We start from the raw sequence: 21,221 nt of genomic DNA, 5'->3' as shown, positions 1-21,221 counted from the left end.
ACCTGTGTAGTTTCAATCTGCCCTGTTTCAAGAGTAAGCAAGTCTGTGCTTGTTCCTCATGAGTCGAGTCCAGGCTTCCCCCAGCCCTTCTGTTAGTGCCATCAGCCCTCCAGCCAACCAAGGGATCTCATCTTCCTGGGGCACCCAATATGTGGCTGGAACCGCTCACTCCACAGGAAGGATCTCTGCCCGTGTAATCTCCGTGCTCGTTTGAGTCCCCTCCCAAGGGCACAGGTCCCAACCTGATCACTTCTCTTACCTTCCTGCCTGATTCTTTGTGCATCTTTCTTACAGCCTTGGTTGCACAGGAGTCTTTCTGCCAGTCTCCAGTTAGTTTTCAGTGAGCATTGTTCCACATGTAGATGTATTTGTGATGTGTTCACTGGGGGAGGCGAGTCCCCCATCCTACTCCACCATCTTGATCTGTTTTTGACACTTTGGATATTATCAGCCTTTACCTTTTCTTCCCATCCAGTAGATGAAAATATGTATGTCTTTGACTCTTAGCTAGGACTCTTAAAGCTGTTTCAGCCATTTGTATCTCCTGGATTTCCAGTTTGTATCATCTGCCCAGTTTGATAGGTTTTTTTTTTTTTTTCTTTTTTTGCGGTATGCGGCCCTCTCACTGTTGTGGCCTCTCCCGTTGCGGAGCACAGGCTCAGCGGCCATGGCTCACGGGCCCAGCCACTCCGCGGCATGTGGGATCTTCCCGGACTGGGGCATGAACCCGTGTCCCCTGCATCGGCAGGCGGACTCTCAACCACTGCGCCACCAGGGAAGTCCTGATAGGTTGTTTTTGTTTTTCTTATAGATTTGAACAGAGTTAAGTTTACTTGGGAAACTTTTCTGTGAAACTCAATGTCTATTGCTACTGTGAATGGGGTAATGTTGCTGATACATTTGCTAATTGGTTATTGTTGGTGCGTAGGAGCCCCTACTTTTTGGGTACTTGATCTTATATGCAGCATCCTTGCAGTTCTTGAAAATAATTTGCATGTTCTGTGTGGTTCTTTATTGCAGTGTCCCTGAGATTTCCTGAGGGTACTGTGCAGTACCTTGCAGAAATTTTCTGAGTTTACCTACTGAATACCTTTTTGGACAGTGCTGAGTACATGGCTAGTCGTGGGGGAAATTAACTCATACACAGGTCCTGGTCTCTTGAGTTTATCCACTGAAAGTAAAATAGATACAGAAGTTATAATAGGATAGAAAAGAGACTTGTTTATGTTTGTATCCCCAGCACCATAGTGGGACACTCAGTGTCTGAAATGTCACTATGGTGCCATAAGAAGATGGTTTTCAAACTTTCTTTTTTCAGCTGAAGAACCCATTAGCTAGAGAAGTTCTCAGTGTTCGAAATATTTATGCTCAAGCTCAGCTGGCAGAGAATTGGATTCAGTTCGTCTAAAGTGTGACCAAAGCATCAACATTTAAAAAAAACTTGTTAGGTGATTCCATTGAGCAGCCAGGGATGAGAACCACGGCTGGTCCAATAGGTAAACTCTACAAGTAGAGCTTGAAATGGAGTGGGAGCGCCGCTTCTCCTCCCTTTGGCCCCTGCTAGGGCTTTGTAGAGCACAGTTTGAAAGCCACATCCCTGTGGTCTTGAGAATCCTGTGAGGGTGCTGAGGATGGGGTGCTCACTTGCTGGTGGTGACCTTGTTCTGGGCTTGTGCTGCTGCTTCACATGCCAGGATGGGAAATAGGCAGATATTCTGGTTCAGCCAGACGGAGCCTAACAGCTACCCCTGTGCTGAGGTTGCCAGGCCTGAGAATAGCTGTGGGAAGGTGGTTGGAGTTAAGTGTTAGACCCCAGTGGTGCATGTGTCCAGTTCGGTCAAATAGTGCATTGCTTCTCCTTTCCTCCTTGTCACCTTTGGGAAGGAATTACCAACATAACCCACACTCTCCAGAGGGCACGTTAAGTGAGGATGCTGTACCAAGCGCAAAGCTACTGTTGATTATAGCCAAGATTTGGAGGTGGTGGACTTTTTTATTAAAAATGATCATCTCATGCTTTTAATTAGCGCTTATATCTAATTTTGAACTTTACAAGGATAGCAACTTACACAGGGGCTTATTGCACCCATCTTACTGATGATGATACTGAGGTCCAGAGAAGTTGTACCTTGCCTAAGACCACACAAGGAAGCATGAGCATGGATTCAGACCCTGATAGTCTGACTTCAGAGGCCATGCTTTTCCTCCTGCTCCATTCTGGCTTTGAGCAGCCCTCTGTCAAGAAGTGGGCCGCAGTTATTTATACACCCAATTACACACACACCAACAACCTCTTTATCTGTCACCATCTCCTCTGCTGGGAAGGCTGTCTGTCCAGCTGAGATTGTGACCTGGTGCACAGAGATTGGAGAAGGCTGCAGAGGCAATGAATCTGACTTAGATTCATTCGTGGGTTTCTTTTTTCCTGGTATAAATTGTGACCCCAGAGTTGCTTTCAGTTCTATTCTCTGGCTGCCTAAATGACCGGAGTGCCGGCTCTGTTATCTAACACTCATTACCCATCACCCTCCAGAACTGTAGACACTGCGGCACCTGTCAGAGATGATGATAAATATCTAGGCCAAAGGTTTTTTAAAAAATCTTTGCAGTTGAATGGAATGCTCAATCAAGATGACAAGGTATTTTCAAGGAAAAAATAAAGCACTGATAACCTAACTTTCTCCTCTTTTCTTTCCTCTTGGCTGCCCATATATGACCTGATGCCAGTGGTCAGTCTACTTGGCTGTCCTGCCTCTTCCGGGCCTTTGCTCAGACTTCGTCCCTGCTGCTACCCCTCCTCCACCTTCTAGTCCACCTGGGAAGGGAAATTGCTTCTCATCTCCTTCCTTTCCACTCTTTCCATTCCTGGCTCACATCCTGTAAGTTACCAAGTCCTGTTGATCTATTTCCCTCGTTCTTCCAGAATTGCTCTCCAGCCCAGTTGCCACTTCCTGGAGAAGCCACCATCATCTCTGTGTTGGACAGCCTGCACCTGGTCTCCTGGTCCTACTCTTGCCCTACTCACTGTCTACCTTGTATCAGAGGGGCAATAGTGTCTCTGTACTACTTCTGGGGTGAGTGAGCTCTTTGACAGCACCCCCTTATCTTAGTATCCCCCCCTATTTTCAAATACAGTGTCAGTCACACAGAAGTCATCAAAATACCTTGCTTGATTGAATTACTTCTGACAGCTCTCATATCTGGCTGTCCTGGGCAACGTTTCTCGCCCAGGCAAGCATTTGTGTAAGCAGGGCTTTAGTCACTGACTTCTCTCTCTGTCCTTCAGGGAGCATAAAACCAAGCACAAGTTTACATTTTTCTTTCCAAACATCCCTATTTATAAACCTCAGATGTGTCAGGGACCGGTATGGTCATTTGGTCAGTTCACTTGTACAATATGCTTTATAAAAAGACAATTTATTTACATTTCAGGAAGGATTTAAGCCTCAGTCTGATTTTTTTCAGAGGCCCAAAGCCCTTTCCCACCCCGTCTGCCATACACCCTCTGGTGGAAGCAGTGGTGGGGTGGCATCTAGCAGAGGGTAGTTGGAGCCGTGCTTCCAGGACCCTACCCTGCACCCAGGAGCTGCCCTGTGCCTTTTCACCTCTGCCTGGCCCCAGCATGAATAACACTGGGTGGAAACAACCCTTTCATGCTTTGTAGACTTTCGAGGTGTTCTCACACCTGAGTCTGAGGTCAGAGGCCACAGTCTGGCCATCCCCCTCCTTGACCAGGTGTCATGTTTGCTTAATCAAACCCACTTTTTTGCTTAAGTGATGAAGATAAGGGCATAAAGATGGACATCTGCAATAAACAGAGGAACAGCCCTCTTTACCAGCCCCTCCTGGTCATCTTCCTAGGGCAGAGCTTGGTCAAAGCCCTCATTTTTGCTACTGTGGCATCTGATGTTTGCCTGAGCACGTGGAATGTTCCTCCATATGGCTGCCAGGTGGATGGCTGGCCAGGCAGAGCCAGGACCGGTGGGAAGCCACAGGTCCACGGCAGGCTTCCGTGGGTGCCATGAGCTCCCAGTCACAGAGATGTTGAAGCTGACAGGAGTGCCTGGTGCCCAGTCGTGCAGGAGGTCAGATTAGATTCCCCCAGAGTCTCTTCTAGTTCTAAATCCTGGAGAATTCAGTGATGCCCCTCGCTCCCTTCTCTGTCCCTGCCCATTGTGAGGCTGTCATCACAGGCAGGCAGGAGCAGAAAGGAACCCCCTCTTTCCTTTCCTGGAACAGCTTCCCCTTTCCCTTGGCTTATCTTGGTCACTTGTTCCCAGAAGCCTCAGGACTGCTTGGCACATCAGGACATTTCCTGTACTGCCGCCAGCTTTCTGGTCTATCTGTTCCCCTCCACCAGGTCAAGGGCCCCTTGAGTAAAGCCAGTGTCTGAGGTGTTCCTCCTCTTGAGCTCACAGTGGGTGGGCCACAAAGGTTAATGAACGAGCAAGCGAAGTGATGAAGTCCCAGGGAAGGTGGTCTATGGGGATAGTAACAGGCTCACTCAAGGTGTGCCCGGTGGAGGAGGCCCCCCCCGCCCCCGGCATGTCTGGCCCTGAGTCGGGGCGGGCTGCTGGCCTGCTGTGCCGGTAGAGTGTTGGGGCTCCCACAGGCGAGCGCTGGGGAGGCCTAGGACTGCGGAGCGGCCGGTTCCCACTGGCTCTCCCCCCGCAGTCACTCCCCAGGCCCTTGGCGTGGCTGGAGCAGGGCCGTGGCAGGCCTTGGGCAGCAGAAGTTACGTTTCTGGGGCCAAAAAGACAAAGGCCGGAGAGCACCAAGAGCGGAAGAAGAGCTCGGCCACCTCTGTGCCCAGGTCAGCCCGCATAGACTCCAGGCCTGCCTAAGCGACCATGCCACAGCCCCTCCGCCTCGGCAGACCTGTCACCTGTTTCCTGCCTGGAACTAAGCTTGGCTCATCCCCAGAACGTTCCAGGTGTCCCTCCTCCCTGTGCTCACACACCTACCCTGTCCTGCTGCTCTTGCCTTCCCTGTGTTCGGTCTGCTGCTGCCCTGCTCTAGCCCCAGGAAGCCTGGTCTCCCCATCCCAGCTGTCCCAAGCGTCTCCTTGCCCCTACCCCATCCTCCCTGACCGCTGCGGCCTTCTCCCATTGCCCGCTGTGAACATGTCTCCCTGGCAGTTCCCCGGGACCCAGGGCTAGGGTACCTCCCCATCCCCAGCAGACCAGGGACAGACCCGAGCTGGGGCCTTAGTGACAACACTGCAGGTGGGGAGCTCTGCTCTCCTGGGCTTCTCCCCTCCTTTGCCTCCTCCGAATTGAGCACTTGGACACGGGTGCAAGGAGGAAAAAGAGCGCTCCTTTATTCCCTGTGGGAAGGACTGCTCGGGAGCAGCCGGTACCTTTCCTGAGGGTAGGCTCTGTCTTGAGGCCCCTGCGAGGCCAGGGCAGTGGTGAGGGCACTGCTGGCCCCGTGGACAGGACAGGTCCAGGTGGGGGCTACTGCCCCTTCCTTAAAGCTTCTCCAGGTAGGAGCCAGGGACAAAGCCACGCTGCCCGTTCCGTTGCACTGTCCACCAGCCATCCTCCCCTTCCTGGATGACCTCCAGGATGTCCCCCGCAGAGATGTTCAGCTCGTCGGAATTCTGGGCAAGAGAATGAAAACGCATCAGGCTGAAGTGGGCCTGCTGGGAGGGCCTCTGGTCAGGCGTTCCCCCAACCCCAGGCAGTAAATGCCAGCCTGTCTCCCAGATGGGCTGTCAGCTGAGACATGCTGGCCTCCTGGGGCTGCAAGACACGGCCACTCTGGGCTAAGGCAGCCCTGGAGACATAGGGTGTGGGGTGCCTCGTGGGGCTCAGCCTCTTGTCCCCTCTGGTTTGTCATTGTGGGCCTCCCACACAACCTGGGGCTTCTTCCCCTGCTTCACCTCCCTGCCGCTCCCTTCCTCCCCTCCCTGCCTCAGATGCTGCAACCTAGCAAGTCAGGTGTGTTTGCCACGCCCGCACCTCTGCTAGCCCTTGTCATACAGGCACACCATCATTCTCCTGGGCTGTCTCCCTGTCCAGGGACCAGGCTTCGGGAGTCAGTGCAGCCCGCCGAGCCCCGAGGAGATGCTTGGCCTCAGTCCCAGTGGATCTGGAGTCCAGCTCTGTACTCCCTCACCTCAAACTGGGAGCAGATTAGACTCTTTGGGGATCTGGGCACAGCTGCCCTGTGGCTCCTTTACTCATCCTCCCCTTGTGGGCTTCAGAAAATCAACCCCGGCACAGCTGAGGGCCTCCTTCCGACCATGGCTTGTTCTGGGCACCCGTGGTCACGGAGAACAAGGCCCTCAACCTGTGGGTGCAGAGCCTGATCCTCAGACCACTTCCTCAGATAGCTGCAGCTCTGCCAGCTGCTGCACACGTGCACACCTGCCTGTATACCGCATGTGCTTGTGACCAAGGCCCTCGTGCCGTTCATCAGCTTTCACTCAGCACGTCCGCACTGGGCCCCTCCCAAAGGCCAGGTGCTGTTCTAAGGGCACCCACCCCAGCCCACTCAGTGCATGTGCCTACGTGTGAGCACACCCTTGGGCGTGCTGGTGCCCTCCCAAGGAGGGGAGGGCGGGGCCTCACCTGGGCTGTGTAGTCATAGAGCGCCCTGTAATCCTGGGCTGGCAGGGTGTGGGGTCCTGGCACCTCCTGCACAGCGATGGCGGCATAGACACCCTCATTCCGATCAGAGGTGGGAGTCAGGGTCTCTGTGGGGGCTGAGAGCAGGGTGAGGCCTGGCACCCGCCCCTTACAAAGAACAGTGGTCCCTGGAGGCCCCCCAGACATGGAGCTTCCCCAGACTTGGCCCAGCCTCTTCCCAACACCCAACCTCCCAGCTGTTGGAAGGCCCATCTGTGCCAAGTAGGCATCCTCCCCTTCACCCCAGGTTGACAGTTGTCACCCCCAATTACCTGCAGAAGCTGCTGACGATGTTGTTTTGGGACTTCCATGCAGCAGCCCAGAGAACCTGGGGACAGGGAGGAAAGCAGGTGAGTCGGGGTGGGATGGGGGGAGTAGATGAGGCAGGGAGCCCACAGGGCTCCAGGGCTGGGGTTGCCCCTAGCCTCCAGGCACAGATGTGATTTATGGGGTGCCCCTCACCATGAGGACTCCCTAAAGAGTGGTCCAGTGGCTCTTGCCCAGCCGCACTCTCTCAGTCCCTCACCCTGTAGACGTCTTCTCAGTACCTGCTCCCTGCAGGGCCTAAATGGGGGCTCTAAGACCTCTGTGCTCCAGGGCCCAGGCCCTACACCCACCAGGCCCCTGATCCAGCCTCCCCCATGGGCAAAGGAGCTGCCCCCTAGAGCTTGGCCCACTCACACCTCGCTAGGACCTTCACCAGCCTGGGCAGCCCAGCTGCTCCCCGACCACACAAAGTGAGGTCCAGGAGGCAGTGCTGGGCTAATTCACCCCTTCCCTCGTGCCTGGCTCAGACCTGGACTGAGCTGGACTCATGGAAGTTTGTTGAATAAAAGAGAGAAAAAAAAGGCAAGAATCAAGAGGCAGAGGCAGACACTGGGGTACCTAGTAAGGAACCAGATGTGGGTGCCCCGAAGCAGACAGTGCTGAGGGCTAAACGAGTAGAGGCTGATGCTACTTCCCCTGATCAGGAAAGGCTTCCTGGCCTGTTGGGGGTCAAGCCAAGTCTGCAAAGACTCAGCTTTATCAGGTAGAGACTGGAGTGCAAGGCATTGCCGGTGAATGGGAGAGGAGTGCAAAGGTGCAGATTGTACAGACAGAGGAATTTGGGAAGTGGAGTGGACCAGTTTGGGGTGTATAGGAGATAAGACTGAGATAGGGACAAGGCCAGACCGCCCAGGGGTCTTGAGTGCCCAGTAAGGGGCTGGGCCCGTAGGAGGCTGCCCTGTAGTGCCAGGTGGGACACAGAGACCTTTCCCAGGGTGGGAGAATCCGGGACCCCCGCCCCCTTGCAGGGTTTGTGGAGCTGAGGGCCCAGGATGGAAACACATGGACAGGCATGCATGGACTTGGCACACGTGGGAAGGCCTGATGCTACCTTGGGCCCTGCAGACTTGGTGCCTGTGGCATTCCTGCCCCTGCCAGGTAGGGTTAACCCAGCAGGGCTGGGGCTGGAGGAGCAGCTCGTCGAGGCTGTGTGTGCCAGGGCTGTCTGCGCTTTTGACTCCGTTCCTCCGTCCACTCACTTCCTGGCCAGTGGCCCCTGCCCCTCCCCAGCCCTGCCTGGCTTCTGGTCCCCACACGGTGGTCCCTGCCTGTCCCCTGCAACAGCCAGGCCTCTGCCTGTGCGACCTCTTTTCCTCTTTATCTTTCATCCTCATCAGACCCCTTTCTGACCTTTCTTGATACTGCCCCAGGTGAGCTCTTCTGTCCCGTTGTTTAAGTGACCACCTGTGTTGGGATCTGGGTCCTCACTGGGAGTGCAGGGAGGTCTGAGTCCCCTAAGATTTTGTAATGATAGCAAGCGTAGGAATGCCCTCCTCCTGGGGTTCTTACTTTCTCAGGGTTCCCAGAGGAGCATGCCATGGTGCCCACAAGCCTCTGCCTCCCAGGAGCCTTCCTGCAGGGCGGCTCCAGAGGCCTCAGAAATGAGCTGTCCTCAGAGGACCGGGAGCCCGTCACCTCCACCCCACCCGCCTCTCAAAGGCAGGGCCTTCTCTGCAGTGGGTTGGAGGGAGGGAGGAGGTCACAGAGGCCTGGGGGTGGGGGTGGGGCGCAGGCACCATGTGAAGCCCATGGATGCTCCTAGATGTGCACAGATGGGGAGCTCAGGGAACTGGCTCCTGGGCAGGGGGGCTCCCTGAGCAGGCCATGGCGCTCCCAGTGGGCTGTCACCATCGTCACCCAAGGCCTGAACCAAGAGGGTCCTTAGGTCTGAGTCTGCCCCCAACACGCATAGGCCCCGGGCTTAGAGGAGGTGTGTGACTTGTGCAAGTGACGCGCTGGGGCCTGACACCAGGACCCTGGCACCTACCACAGCCAGGCCAGGGAAGGGGCCCTGGAAAAACCTGGAGAATTCTCCAAGAGTACTGGCTGTAGGGCCTTCTCCTATGCCCTGATCCCGTGCCAGTGGGAGAGGGTTGCCACTGCAGCCTGACTGTCCAAGGCTCCAACCAGGCTAGCAGCAGAGCCCAAGGGGTCAGCCAGCCTGGGGTCTCCCTGGAGCTCTGAGCATAGTCGCTAGTGAATAAGGGGGCTGTGATTCTTTAATGCCTAGGTCCCCTCGGGCTGAGGGTGTCATGAGATTAGATTGAACCTGTCTTGTCCCCGAAGAGTGCCCAGCACCTAAACCCTGGCACCAGGCACATAATAGATGCCCAATAAATACATGTGGAAGAGCCAGTTGCAGGAGGAGAGGCTGGCCTCCCTCCCTGGCAGCCCCCGTTCCCCACCCCCGGCCCCACCCTCTGTATCCCGTCCGGCTGGCACCCAGCAGGCGGCTCACCTCTTTATCATGCCACAGGACGGCTGAACACCAGGGCTGCTGGACAACGGGGCAACCTCCCGATCATAGTAGTTCTGGTAGGGCACCGGAGCTGCAGGCAGCAAGCACATGAGGCCCAGGGTGGCAAGGGCAGGGCAGGCAGGACCTGTGCCACTCGGCACCCCATCCTCTCCCCATCCGGAGACCCAGACTGGGGCCCCACCTTACCATCCTTGCCCTGGCCACCTTGGTGCTTGAGGACGGGGCCCGCTCCCTTCCTAGAGATACTCACTGTGGGTAGCACCAAGATCGAATAGTCTAGACTCAAGATGTAGTGGCACCAAGCAGGCTGGAGCAGGTGCTCTGGGGAGGCTTCCTGCCTCTGTCCCCATCCTCATCTCCCCCTCCAGTGTCAGTGTTCTTAAGCTCTGCTCATTCTCTATCTTGGATGAGGCGGCAGGCTAAGGACCCAACCAGGGGACTGCACTGTCCCTGACCCCTTCCACGGGCCTGGCCAAGGCTTCTCCACCCAGAAAGGAGCTGTGAGCCACCCCAGTTCTGTCCTGGCAGCTGAGGCTCAGAGAACCTGGGCCAGGCCTAGGGAAGGCGGGCCTGGACCCAGAGGCTGTGCTGCCAGTACGTGGGCCTCACCTGGGGGCTCAGTGCCCGTGCTCTTGGCCTGGATGAAGCTGTCTATGTCGGCATCCACACTGCAGCCTTCTAGCGTCACTCGCACCTCTTCGTAGAGCTGGGGGCAGGAAAAAGCAGAGGCTGAGGGGCCAGGCCTCACCTCCATGCCCACATTGTCAAGCCTGCCCCCACTTCGGGTCTGAACTCTGACCAGGGGCCTTGAGGTGTAACTGCCCCAGGCCTGCCTGAGGGGTTAGAGCCCTGGCTGACAGTTTCTCCTGTTTCCGGAACACCTACTGTGCACAAGTTCCTTTGCAAGGGATTTACCCCACTCCTGTTCTCTGAGGTAGACACTGCTTCCTCATTTTACAGATGAGGAAATTCAGAGGAGAGTGACTTGCCCAAGGTCACAAAGCAGGAATTCAGTGTGCTGGGCTTTGGATCCGGTATGAGAGGATTCAGAGCCCACACTCCTTCCTCCGCTACAAGGAGGTCACCAGGTGGGCTCAAGTCATTTGGGGAGAAAACCCCCAAAACTCCTCACCCCATAGGCAGAAGGGATTAGGCAAGTAACAGCAGCGGGCATCAGGGAGTCAGGGCTGCCATGAGAGAGGGAGCTTATGGCTCTAGGACTGCAAGGCCCCTGGCAAGGGAGGTGGCGGCCCCTCTCTGCTGAGGAGGACCCACCCAGCCCACCAGGCATGTAGAGCTCAGTAAGGGGGAACCAGGACACCCTGGAGATGTCTAGAGACAGAAGAGGGACCGAACCTTGGCTCCTGCAAGTGCCAGGCCTGGAGCAGGGCAACCGAGGGTCCCCCAGCCTCTCTGCAAACCTCTGAGGTGCTGTGTCCACCTCCGTTCCCCATCCCAGCAGAGGGAGCATGTGTTCTGTGGCTCTGATAGCAGAGCCAAGGCCTTGGAGCAGGGGTGAGCAGAGAGGGCAGATGCCAGGGTAACCACAAAGCCCAGTCTGCAGGCAGAGAGGCTGTGGCCCTTTGTGGTACTGAGCTCCCTGTACTCGGGGCCTGGGGCAGCGGCTCAGCGCTGAGGTCGGAGACCCCTGAGGCCAGGGCTCGGACCACAGAGGACTAGGTATTTGCTGACAGGCTCAGGTGGGCCTGGGTGCGCCGTTGCTAGGAGGCTGACCTTTCCTTATGCCCCCCTCCCACTCCCTACCCCTCCCTGCCCTCAGCCCCTACCTCATCATCCTTGACGCACTGCATAGAGAGCTGGTTGCAGTGTACCCACAGAGCATTGCGGAGGATGGTCAGCCGGTCAAACTCTTGCAGCTGAAAGGCCTGGGGGAGAAGCGGGGGCGGCGGGGGCTGCTGCAGGGCTGGGCCAGGCCAGGCCCCACTCAGCTCAGCTGGGGCTGACCAGCCAGACCCCTTCTGCTGAAGCCAAGCCGAAAGGAAAGACTCTTCCTGGGCATCCCCACCCCCACCTCTGTGCCAGCTCCTGAGGCTTCTGGGGAGGGAAGTTGAACTGCCTGTGGGCTTCCTGCCCCGTCCTTCCTCCAGGCGTGGGGGAGTGTACCCCTGGGGAGTGTCTAAAGAGGAGCCCTGGACCCCGAATCCTGAGGCCTGTCTCCCAGGCCCTGCTCATCAGCAGAGCCCAGGGAAGCTATGGGTTTTGTCTGAGCCTCAGTTTCGGCTTCAGCCAAAAAGGGTGAAGGATGCCTGCCTGCAAAAGGGGACCCAGAGCACAAAGCCAGGCGGTGAGCTCCCCGGGGGCAGGGACCCAGCACAGGGCCTGTGGAGTGAGTGGATGAGTGAATGAATGAAGGAATGATGCCTTTCCCGCAGCACTGCCTCTTTTCCCCCCGTGAAGCGGCGGGAGCGGGGACGGGCGTCCCTCCCATTTCGTAGCTCGGGAAGCAGCCTCCACGCCGGGAGTGTCTCACCTCACAGGTGGTCCGGTGCTCCTGCTCCCACTCGCCCCGCACCTTCTCCAGCTGCTCGATGTTCTGCCTATACACGCGCTCTGGAAGCACAGGCAGTCCTTGGGGAGGCCAGCGGCCTAGACACCCCCCCACAGGCCACCCCTTTGCTCCTGCAGTGCCCCTGCCCAGAGTGCCCTCCTCCTCCTTAGAGAGACCTGCCCTGGCTGCTGGTGCTACATCTGAACACTCGTAAGGGCCACCCACTGTGGTACTGCCCTTAGGGTGACTCTCAGCTCCCCCTGTGGTCCAGCTGCCTGGGGCTGGAGCAGAGCCTCATACACCCAAAGTCAGAATCTGGGCCTCTCACCATCCCCAGGTCCCACCGTCTCACTTTCCAGATGGGAAACAGGCTCAGAGAGGGCAGCCCTGGAGGAGGGGTGAAGGGGAGCATTGGGAGCTATCGGGCTGGGAAGCCAGCAGGCTTGGACCATGACCTCTGTGCCCCCAGCCAAGGGAGCAGCTGGGTCCTGGGAAAGGCAGCGCTAGCAGGAGGGAGAGCCTTCCCAGGGAAAGGGAGCAACGGTAAGCTCTCTGTCCTAGGAGTTGTGTCAGCAGAGATAGGGGTGTTGGGGTCTTCTGGCATCAGGAGAAGGATAGAGGAGACAGAAGCCCAGAGAAGGCTCTGATGGGTTTCAGTGTATGTAAGAGAGAGGTATGTGCGATGAGTGGGCCTGTCTCCCTTGATTGTGGCTGTGAAAGTCCTGGGCCCTGGAGCCAGATGGCTTGCGTTCAAATACAGTTACTACCACTTATTGGCTGTGTGACCTTGGGCAAGTTAATTAACCTCTCTGTGCCACAGTTTCCTCGTCTCTTAAAGAAAAGGGGATAGTAATAATGACCACCTTGCAGGATTGTTGTGAGTGTTAGTTAAAACATGCAAAGCACCAAGAACTGTCTTGGCAAATGTGAGAAAATGAATGGTTTCGTTTTACTTGCATAAGTATGGAAATGAGAGTGATGAGCGTGACTGTGTCCCCAGGGTGAAGGCAGTGTGCTGTGGGGGAAGGGATGTCCAAGCCACCCTACCCGCTAGGCCGAGGAGGTGGGCTAGCCACATACCTGCCTCCATGGCTGAGTCCTTGCACTGCTTGGCTTTGTTCTGGCTCTGAAGAGACAGAGGGAAAGCAGCATTGAAGCCCCGCCCCCGGGAACCCCCCAGCCCAGCCCTTGGGCTCCGAGTTTCCCTGGACAACCCTGAAGGGACTCTGTCACCCCCTCTCTGGCCACACAGGGGGACACTCAGGAGCCAACTGTGGGCAAGTTCCATCATTAACTCCAGCCTCACCCTGCAAGGGCCCACAGCCTGGTTCCAGTAAAAAAGGAATAAAACAGAAACCTGCACTTCATGCAGGTACATGTGAAAACTAGATGTTGAGACCTAGAGGGAGAAATGTAGACCAGGGGCCGGGCCCTGGGGCCCCACGCCCACTGCTGAACCCACTGGCTGAGGCTGGGGCTCTGTCCCTGACTTGCTGCCACCAACTCACCTGCAGGCCCCTGCCCTCTCTGGGCCTCAGCTTTCCTGTCTGTGCAATGGGCAAAATGTCTTCTTGAGCCCTGGCATCTCTGACACTCCCACCCTGGCCAAGAGGCCAGAGTAGTCAAGAGTTTGGGTTCTGGACAACCTGGGTTTGGGTCCTTTCTCTGTTTCTGCCTGGCCCTCAGACCTTGAACAAGTCACTTACCATCTCTGGGCCTGTTTCCTGTGACATGGGCCTACTGAGCCCTTCTCCAAAGGGTTGTGTGAGGGTTAGCATCTGCTCTCATTGCCCTGTGAGCTCTGGGCCTGGGCTGCAGTGGGCCTGCTCTGAGGAGTGGGTCCTTGGGTGCAGCCTGGAGATGGCAAAGGGGATCAAGCTGACTGTCTATCTAGACCCTGAGATTCTAGGAAACCCATTTCACAGACAGAGGGAGGAAGGTTCAGAGCGAGGTGAGCAGCCAGGATATCCCAGATGCAGACCTTGCCTTGGAGTGTCTGTGGCACCCCTTCCCTCCCTCCCCGCCCTGCCCCAGCCCTGACACCACATGGCCTCAGGGGCTCCACGCACCTTCTCCACCTGCTTCTGTTGACCGTTGGTGCTAATGCGCTCGAAGGCCTGCTCCGCGTCATCTGCATCTCGGCACTTCTGCTCATATGTCTTCTTGGACTGGGGGGGGGGGGGCGGTGGAGGGGCGTGACTTGGGGGCCCCAAGTGAGGCTCCTGAGCCCAACCTCCCTTCTCCCTGTTGGGGGCTGTGGATGGGTTGGGGGCCTCCTCACCAGGGACAAGGATTTGGGGATCCAGAATGGAGATGGAGAAGGGAGTCTTGTTCCCAGGCCCCTTCCCAGTGGGGACAATGTAGCCCTGCCCACAGCCCCGGCCTCTTCAGAGGTGTGGTCGCATCAAACCGCCAGCAGGGCCCTTAAAATGCCATGCGTCATCACGATGCCAGCCTCTGCACACGTGGTGAAGCTATTTTTCTCCTTACTCAGTGAACTAGGAGACACAGCTCAGGGGTCCCTTCTCCCTCTGCCCCTGGAGTCCCCAGCTGACAGCCTGGATGACCCTGTAGACCGCTGTCCGGGACTGGCTGCTTGCCCATCAGTCAGGAGCCCCCCAAGGTCAGGCCGTGGGCCAATCTGCATGGCACCCTGGGAGCAAGTGCAACACCAAGAACCCGACAGGCCACTGTGCCTGTTGCTGGATGGAGGCCTGAGGCATCCCTGTCCCAGGTGCCCAGTCTAGGGCTCCTGGCATCCACACCCTGACCCCGGCCACCCCTCCAGGCCTAAGACCCCTGCGCTCACCTCCATGGCCTTCTTGTGGAGCAGCAGCTTGCTCTTCTGGACACGGTCCATGATGGCCTCATACTGCAGGGGACGTAAGGCTCTGAGCTTGGGCCGTGGCCTCAGGACACTCCCTTAGGCCCAGAGGACGGGGTGTCCTTGGGATGAGGCCCAGCATTCCTTCCTGGCTCTGAAGGGGGTGGTGACAAGATGCCCTCCCTCTCCCTCAGCCTGCTCTTTCACAACTACTGCTCAGAACAGAAAGCTAGAGGAACCCGGGGCATGGATACACATGGTGTATCCTCTCCCTGCAGACCCCGGACTTGGTCTCTAGCCCAGGAATACCCAACCTACCTACGTGCACATGCGCACACACACGGTACCCACTCAAAGCCATCATACCCCGTGTACCCACGCTGGCACACACACGCACACACATAAGTAAACGTTAACAGGCCCCCACGCTCCCCCTTGCATATACACAAGGCCTTCACAGAGCAACCTCAGACACCACTCACAAGTACACATACATACACTCTCCCATGTCCGCCACACACAGCCATGGGCCCTGTGTACACACCCCAGACTTGGTCATGGTCACCCGCTGGTGCACACGGGGCCCCTGCACCTCCACCTCGCCTCCCAGACTTCTTGTACAGATGGAGAGGATGGAACTCGGCCTGGACAGAGATTGGCTCTAAGGATAATGGGAAATGAAACACCTCTCGTGTTGGGGCTGGAGCCGGTTCGTGCCTGGGGTCTCAGTGGGGCCGGTGCCAGCGGGGAGACCTCGAGAAGCCACCTGGTCACACACACACACACACTGAAACACATGCACATGCTCACAGGCGTGCAGAGGTGTCCTCTCATTCTCCTGGGTGCACACCCACGTCCATACATGCACACGTGTGCACACACACCCAGGCAGTCTTCCCCGCACACTACATCACGGCTGTCCTTCGCTTGTGGGATCCCTGATCACACCCTGGAACTGTCCCTCTGTCCAGAACAGCTTTTTCAGACATCACAGCCCCACTGGCCACAGGAAAACTCAAAACAGCCATCCTGGGGCCTTGCTGTCACAGTAGATGCTCTGCAAGCAAGTCCCAGCTCAGAGGGGTCGCCTGCTGCAGCTCCTTAAGGCTGGGCCAACTTCTGGGGCTGGCTTGGAGGACCCATTGTCTGCTCAGGAACCCAAATTTAGAATCGTGAAAGCCTGAGGCCCCAGCTGGCCAGATGGGCAGACAGGGAGTACAGCCACACTAAATTTCTGTGGCCAAAGCTACTAATCGGAGCCAGCACCCTGCCTGTGAAGACTGCAAGGGGCCTAGTTCTGGGCTGGGTCCCCCAGAGCTTGGGAGGTGGATGTAAGTGTCCCATCCCACAAGAGGGAAACAGGCACAGAGAGGGTAAGTGGCTTGGCCGGGACACCCAGTCCCAGCCTGGCCCCAGCCATGAACTGTTGCCTTCTGTCCCTTCACAGCTCAGTTGTGTGGAATTTTCCATTTTCAGTTCTTTGGACAGTTTACAATAATGCTTCCTCTCCAAGCAAGAAGTGCTCCTGTGCCCTGGCCTCTCCCACCCTGTCCAAGGCACCACGCTCATCACTAAGGCCCTGAGAGGCTGATCATGTGTCCGTACCTGCCTTCCCAGAGGGCCACATGCTCAGCCAGTCAGAGAGTCTCAGGCTTGGGAGGGGGCCCTGGGACACAGGGGTCACCAAGCCCACCTCCCATCCAACCTCTGCAGCTTCCCTGACAAGTAGCCTCCAGCCTCTGTTTGTATACCTCCCATGATGGGGACCTCACTTCCTCTCCATGCAATCCCTCCATCTAGGGACAGCCATACCCTACAGATGGGTGAACAGTACCTTTGGATGCTGAGGTAGGCTCGGCAGCCCCCACTCCCCACAAGCTCTGTCTGTTCCCCTCAGCCTCAGGCAGCCCTGCAGAGTGGCTGCAGTGACTGACTCCCAAGTCTTCCTTTTTCCCAGGTAAACAGCCCTGATCCTTGGGCTCAGGACCAGTTTCTGGTGACTCCCCAACTTAGGTTGCCTCCTTTGGATACCCCCAAGCTGTCATGGACCCTCTATAGCCTGTTGTAGTAGGATGATCAAAAAGACCAAGGTCTTTCCCTCTTCCTGGCCTGAGACAGCGCAGGGGGAAGACCCCCAGTGGGGCTTCCAGGCCCGAGAGCTGGGCCCTGGTCCCAGTACCAGGTGTCTGTCCACAGCCCCCTCTCCTCCTTCAAATCGCCGTCACCCGCAAGCCTGGGGTGCTGCCCATCGGGAGAGCCCGTCCCCTACTGCCTCCACAGCAACAACAGCCACCGCCCACTCGAGGCCCATCCCCACGCCCCCTTACCTTCCTCCTCTGCTCCTTCTGCCTCTCACGAAACTCCTCCAGGCTCCGCAACTCCTCACGCAGGGCCAGGGCCAGCTGGATGTGGGCGCTGCCCACATTCTCCATTTCTGGGGGTGGAGTAAGGACAGTGGTCCCCGGTGTCAGACCTGGTGGGCCCCAGCCACTCACATATTTGCCCCTGCCTGGGCCAGCCCACCCCAACCCCACAGCTCATCTCTGTCATCCCCAAGTCCTCCACCAGCCTCGACTCCCGGCCAGCATCCATCCATCCCCAACGGTGGGGGATCTGGTGTTCCCAGAAGGTCCTGTCACCCTGCAGCCTGGAGTGGGGAGCAGGCGGGACTTACGCTGCTTCAGAGAGTCAAAGGAGGCCCTCAGGGAGCTACAAAACAGAAAGACCAGGGTCAGCAGGAGGACAGTGCAGGGGAACCTGAAGTCCTGGCTGGGCCTGGGGACTTTTATTTTGGTGGGAGGGCCCTGGCTTACTCACACACACTGACCTAGATCCCAGGGACCCTCTAGCAAGACTGTGACCATCCGCTCAGAAATCAAACCTCCCACTGTGACAGAATGCTCTTGGCTTCTGCACATCTTCAGGGCCCTGCCTCGAAGCAGGAGAGGGTGGGGTTCAGACCTGGCAGGTGGCCTGAGGACATTTTGGAGGGGGCTGTGGGGGAAGAGGGGGACAAGCAGGGCAGAGGTGATGGAGGGGAGAGATGTAGGGGCCTTCGGACAGGATGAATAGGAGGTACAGGTGAGGACAGTGAGAAACTGAGGGGCTCCCTGGTCCCTGGCTAGGTGGCTGGGTGGATGGTGGTGACACCTCTGAGAGGGGCCCAGGAGGGAAAATGGGGAGTTATTTTAGGGTGCACTAAGCTTGGGGTGCCTGAGAAAACCCAGTAGGAGGAGTCAGGAGGCACCAGCTGGCCAGTCTGAAGCAGACATGCAGACACTGCCCACTCCAGAGAGGGCACCAAGGAGAAAGGAAAGGGAAGGGGCTGGCTGGGCATAGGAGGTGTGAGGGGGTTACGCCCAAGGGTAGGGTTGCCAGATGGAGCAAATAAAAATACAGGCCACCCAGCTAAGTTCAAATTTCAGATAAACAACAAATAGTTTTTGAATGTCAACATGCCCCATGTAATATTTGGAACACACGTAAATTTTAAAAATATTTGTTGTCTATCTGAAATTTAACGGGGCAGTCTATATTTTATCTGGCAGTCCTGCCAGGGGGCTGTTTCCCAGAGCTACCAACGGAGTTGAGATCTGAGCAAAGATGTTGGAGCCCACTCAGGGCCCAGTCTTGTCTGCTGCCCAGAGCAGGACTGACGGTGAAGTGCCTCTCCCCAGCCCATCAGCTCTCAGGGGCAGGGGCCTCTCAGAGGAGTGAGCTCCCCCTCCTGGCAGAGGAGGGAGGTGACTTGGAATCCCAGGCTAGGAACCTGGGTAGGGGCTTCCTGCTCTGGACTCCCAGGTGCGTTAGAAGCAGACCCTGGAGCCAGACGGCCTGAGTTCAATCCAGGCTCTGCCACTGACTCTCTGTATGACCTTGGGCAAGTTACCTAGCCTCTCTGTGCCTCAGTTTCCCCTTCTGTAAAATGGGGATAATAGCACAAACAGAATGGTTATGAGGATTAAATGAATGTATATGTATAAAGCACCTCTGAGCTGGTGCAAAGAAGATGCTTTACAAGGGTTGCTGTTGTGCCACCCTCCCCTGAGCCCACTACTGCACACCCTGACCTGGGGGTCCCCCAGGCCTCTTAACCTGACCTGAGCTGTAGCTCCAAAATGCCCCACCTAGGGGCTTACTGCATGCCCCCTCTTATCAGAAACCCCCACTGGATTTGCCTTCAGGTAGGGGGTCCCCTTGAGGCAGCCCCATAGATTGGGCTCCTTTCCCCCCCACTCCCTGCAGCCCTGTGGGTACCAAGACTCCCAAGTGCACAGAGACGGTGTGTGGAGGTTGCAGATTGGCCCTGAAGTGAGGCTTGTCTATCTCAAGGGTAAAATTCTCTGCCTGTGTTTATGGCCCCTTAACTCCCCCCTCACCAGGACGCCTGAGGAGCCACAGTTCCCCCATAGGGGAACTGAGGCCCGAGTGTGGCCAGGCTTGCTGGGGTCACACCCAGGCAGCGGCGAGGATCCTGTTGCTGGCCACATCCTGCTGCAGCCCATCCAGCCTCTCTGCGGGGCAGCGCTCCCGCCCACTGGTGGCCATATGGCCACATGACACCCAGTGAGACAGCCCTGCCCACCCGCCTGCATTTCCCCTCAAGCCTTGCAAGGCAGGCTTCACAGGGGGGGCTCCCTCCTCCCATGGGGACAGTTAGGGAAACTGAGGCCATGGAGGAGCAGCAGACCAGCAGCAGCAGCATCACCTGGGAGTTTGTTAGAAACGCAGATTTCAGGCTCCACCCCAATCCTCCTGAAGCGGAAGCTTGGAAGAGGGGCCCAGCACACTGTGTTTTAACAAATCTGCAGGTGCTGCTGATGTACGTTCAAATGCTGGCCTAAATTATGTGATCCTCACACCTCTGCCAGGCAGGGAGGGTACCATCATTATCCGCATTTTACAGGTGAGAAAAACAAGGGTCAGAGAGGTAAAGAAACTGACCATGGCCGCACAAGTGGAGAGAGCCGGAGCCTTCTGCCTCTTACCAGAGGAAGGAAGGGGCGATTGCCATGGTGACCCCACCTGCCCTGGCGGGGGGTGGAGAGGTCAGGACTCTTCTCTGACAGAATTGACACCTTGCCAGCGGTTACACCTCCGTCTCACACACTCATCTCCTGCCTCAGTCTCCCCATCCATGGTTAGAGCCTCTCTAGGTCCAGTATGGCCACTTCTCCATGCCCCATCATGACCCACAGCATGACCACACCCTGCCCAGACCCCTCCCACAGGCTGGGGCTTGCACACCCACTACTTGGTCCTCACCTCCTTTTAGACTTCACGTCTCACAGACACCTCAAACTCAGAGTGTCCGAAACTGGACTCATCGCCCTACAAACCTGCTGCTCCTGCAGGGCTCCCTTCTCAGCAAAGGCACCACCATCTACCAGGTTATGCACACCAGAAACTTACGAGCCGCCCTTGACTCCACCCTCCTCCCCCTCTGTTACCTTCTTTTTCACTTCCCAAATCTCCTATGTGTCCACCTCTCACTGCCACCACCCTAGCCCCTGCCCCATCACCTCCAGCCCTCCAGCTTCACTTCTCACCTGTTATCCCTGTTCTTTGGCCACCTACCAGTTCCTTCTATATGCCATGTTCCTTCTTGCGCAGGGCCTTTGCACGTGCTAATTCCCTATGTGCAGCATCTTTGCCTGGCTTCCTCTTCTGTCCCTTCGGAGCACTTGTTCCTATTGTCATCTTGGGTTGATACCTTGAGTGTCTGTCACAGCACTGAACTGTGAGGCCACTGAACAGTGGCAATGCCTGGTTCTCCTCCCTGTTGTCCCTAGGATTACAGCCCAGAGCGATAAGTTCCTAGGCCTTTCTCAACTCCAAACCACTCAGGGAAACCATGACCCAGATTTCCCAGAGCTCTCCTCTACCGTGTCTCCATCACATGTCAAGGATGGGGACCCCTTGGAAGCCTCTGACCTCTGTTATCAGTCACCAGTGTCCTCATGTGTAACTCATCCCATTGCCCCTTTCAACCCTGCTCTCAGGACACTCAGCCTGGAATTCTGTTCCAAACAGTCTGAATTTCCAGTGTAAATGTCTCTCCTTCTGTACTTCTGTACCACCATGTGACACGCACCATCTCATGGTCCCTGCTTTGCCATCCCACTTCCTGTGCACCTGCCAGCCAGGAGGCCCCTGCCTCCCAGCTCACAGGAGATGGGCCTCTTGCTCCCCTTGCTGGAGGCTGGGCCTGAGTGAGCTGACCCCAGAGGAGCCCTGATGGGAACAGGGCCCGCCTCTCTCCCTCCAGTATCCTCAGTGATACCTTCATGCTCTGAGCTCAGAGGAAGAGAGATCATGAAAAAAATCCCTCTCTTTTGACAGGAAAACACAGCGTTTTAGGCTGTGACAAGTGGGGGTGAAGCAGGGACGAGAGGGTGTGAGGACTCAGGTGGGGGCCGTCCTTGCTCGCGGCTACTGCAAAGGGGCTCG

General features: G+C 56.8%; 1 protein-coding gene across 1 annotated transcript in view; it reads right to left on the bottom strand.

The window, feature by feature from the left end:
* Nucleotides 1-3,594: 3,594 nt before the first annotated feature.
* Nucleotides 3,595-21,221, bottom strand: part of PSTPIP1 (proline-serine-threonine phosphatase interacting protein 1) — a 42,780-nt gene continuing 25,153 nt past the window's right edge. The window contains exons 4-15 of the mRNA XM_079913449.1: nucleotides 17,446-17,480; nucleotides 17,099-17,205; nucleotides 14,757-14,819; nucleotides 14,017-14,115; nucleotides 13,028-13,073; nucleotides 11,930-12,009; nucleotides 11,226-11,324; nucleotides 10,048-10,144; nucleotides 9,418-9,508; nucleotides 6,905-6,960; nucleotides 6,576-6,709; nucleotides 3,595-5,602 (exon numbers count right to left, since the gene is read on the bottom strand). Of these exons, the coding sequence (XP_079769575.1) occupies nucleotides 5,471-5,602; nucleotides 6,576-6,709; nucleotides 6,905-6,960; nucleotides 9,418-9,508; nucleotides 10,048-10,144; nucleotides 11,226-11,324; nucleotides 11,930-12,009; nucleotides 13,028-13,073; nucleotides 14,017-14,115; nucleotides 14,757-14,819; nucleotides 17,099-17,205; nucleotides 17,446-17,480 (1,039 nt within the window). The 3' untranslated portion in view covers nucleotides 3,595-5,470. The remainder of the gene's footprint in view (nucleotides 5,603-6,575; nucleotides 6,710-6,904; nucleotides 6,961-9,417; nucleotides 9,509-10,047; nucleotides 10,145-11,225; nucleotides 11,325-11,929; nucleotides 12,010-13,027; nucleotides 13,074-14,016; nucleotides 14,116-14,756; nucleotides 14,820-17,098; nucleotides 17,206-17,445; nucleotides 17,481-21,221) is intronic.

Source organism: Stenella coeruleoalba, assembly GCF_951394435.1.
Source record: "Stenella coeruleoalba genome assembly, chromosome: 2".
NCBI lineage: Eukaryota > Metazoa > Chordata > Mammalia > Artiodactyla > Delphinidae > Stenella > Stenella coeruleoalba.
The sequence above is the reverse complement of the archived record's forward strand: the minus strand, read 5'-3'. Positions and strand labels throughout refer to the sequence as shown.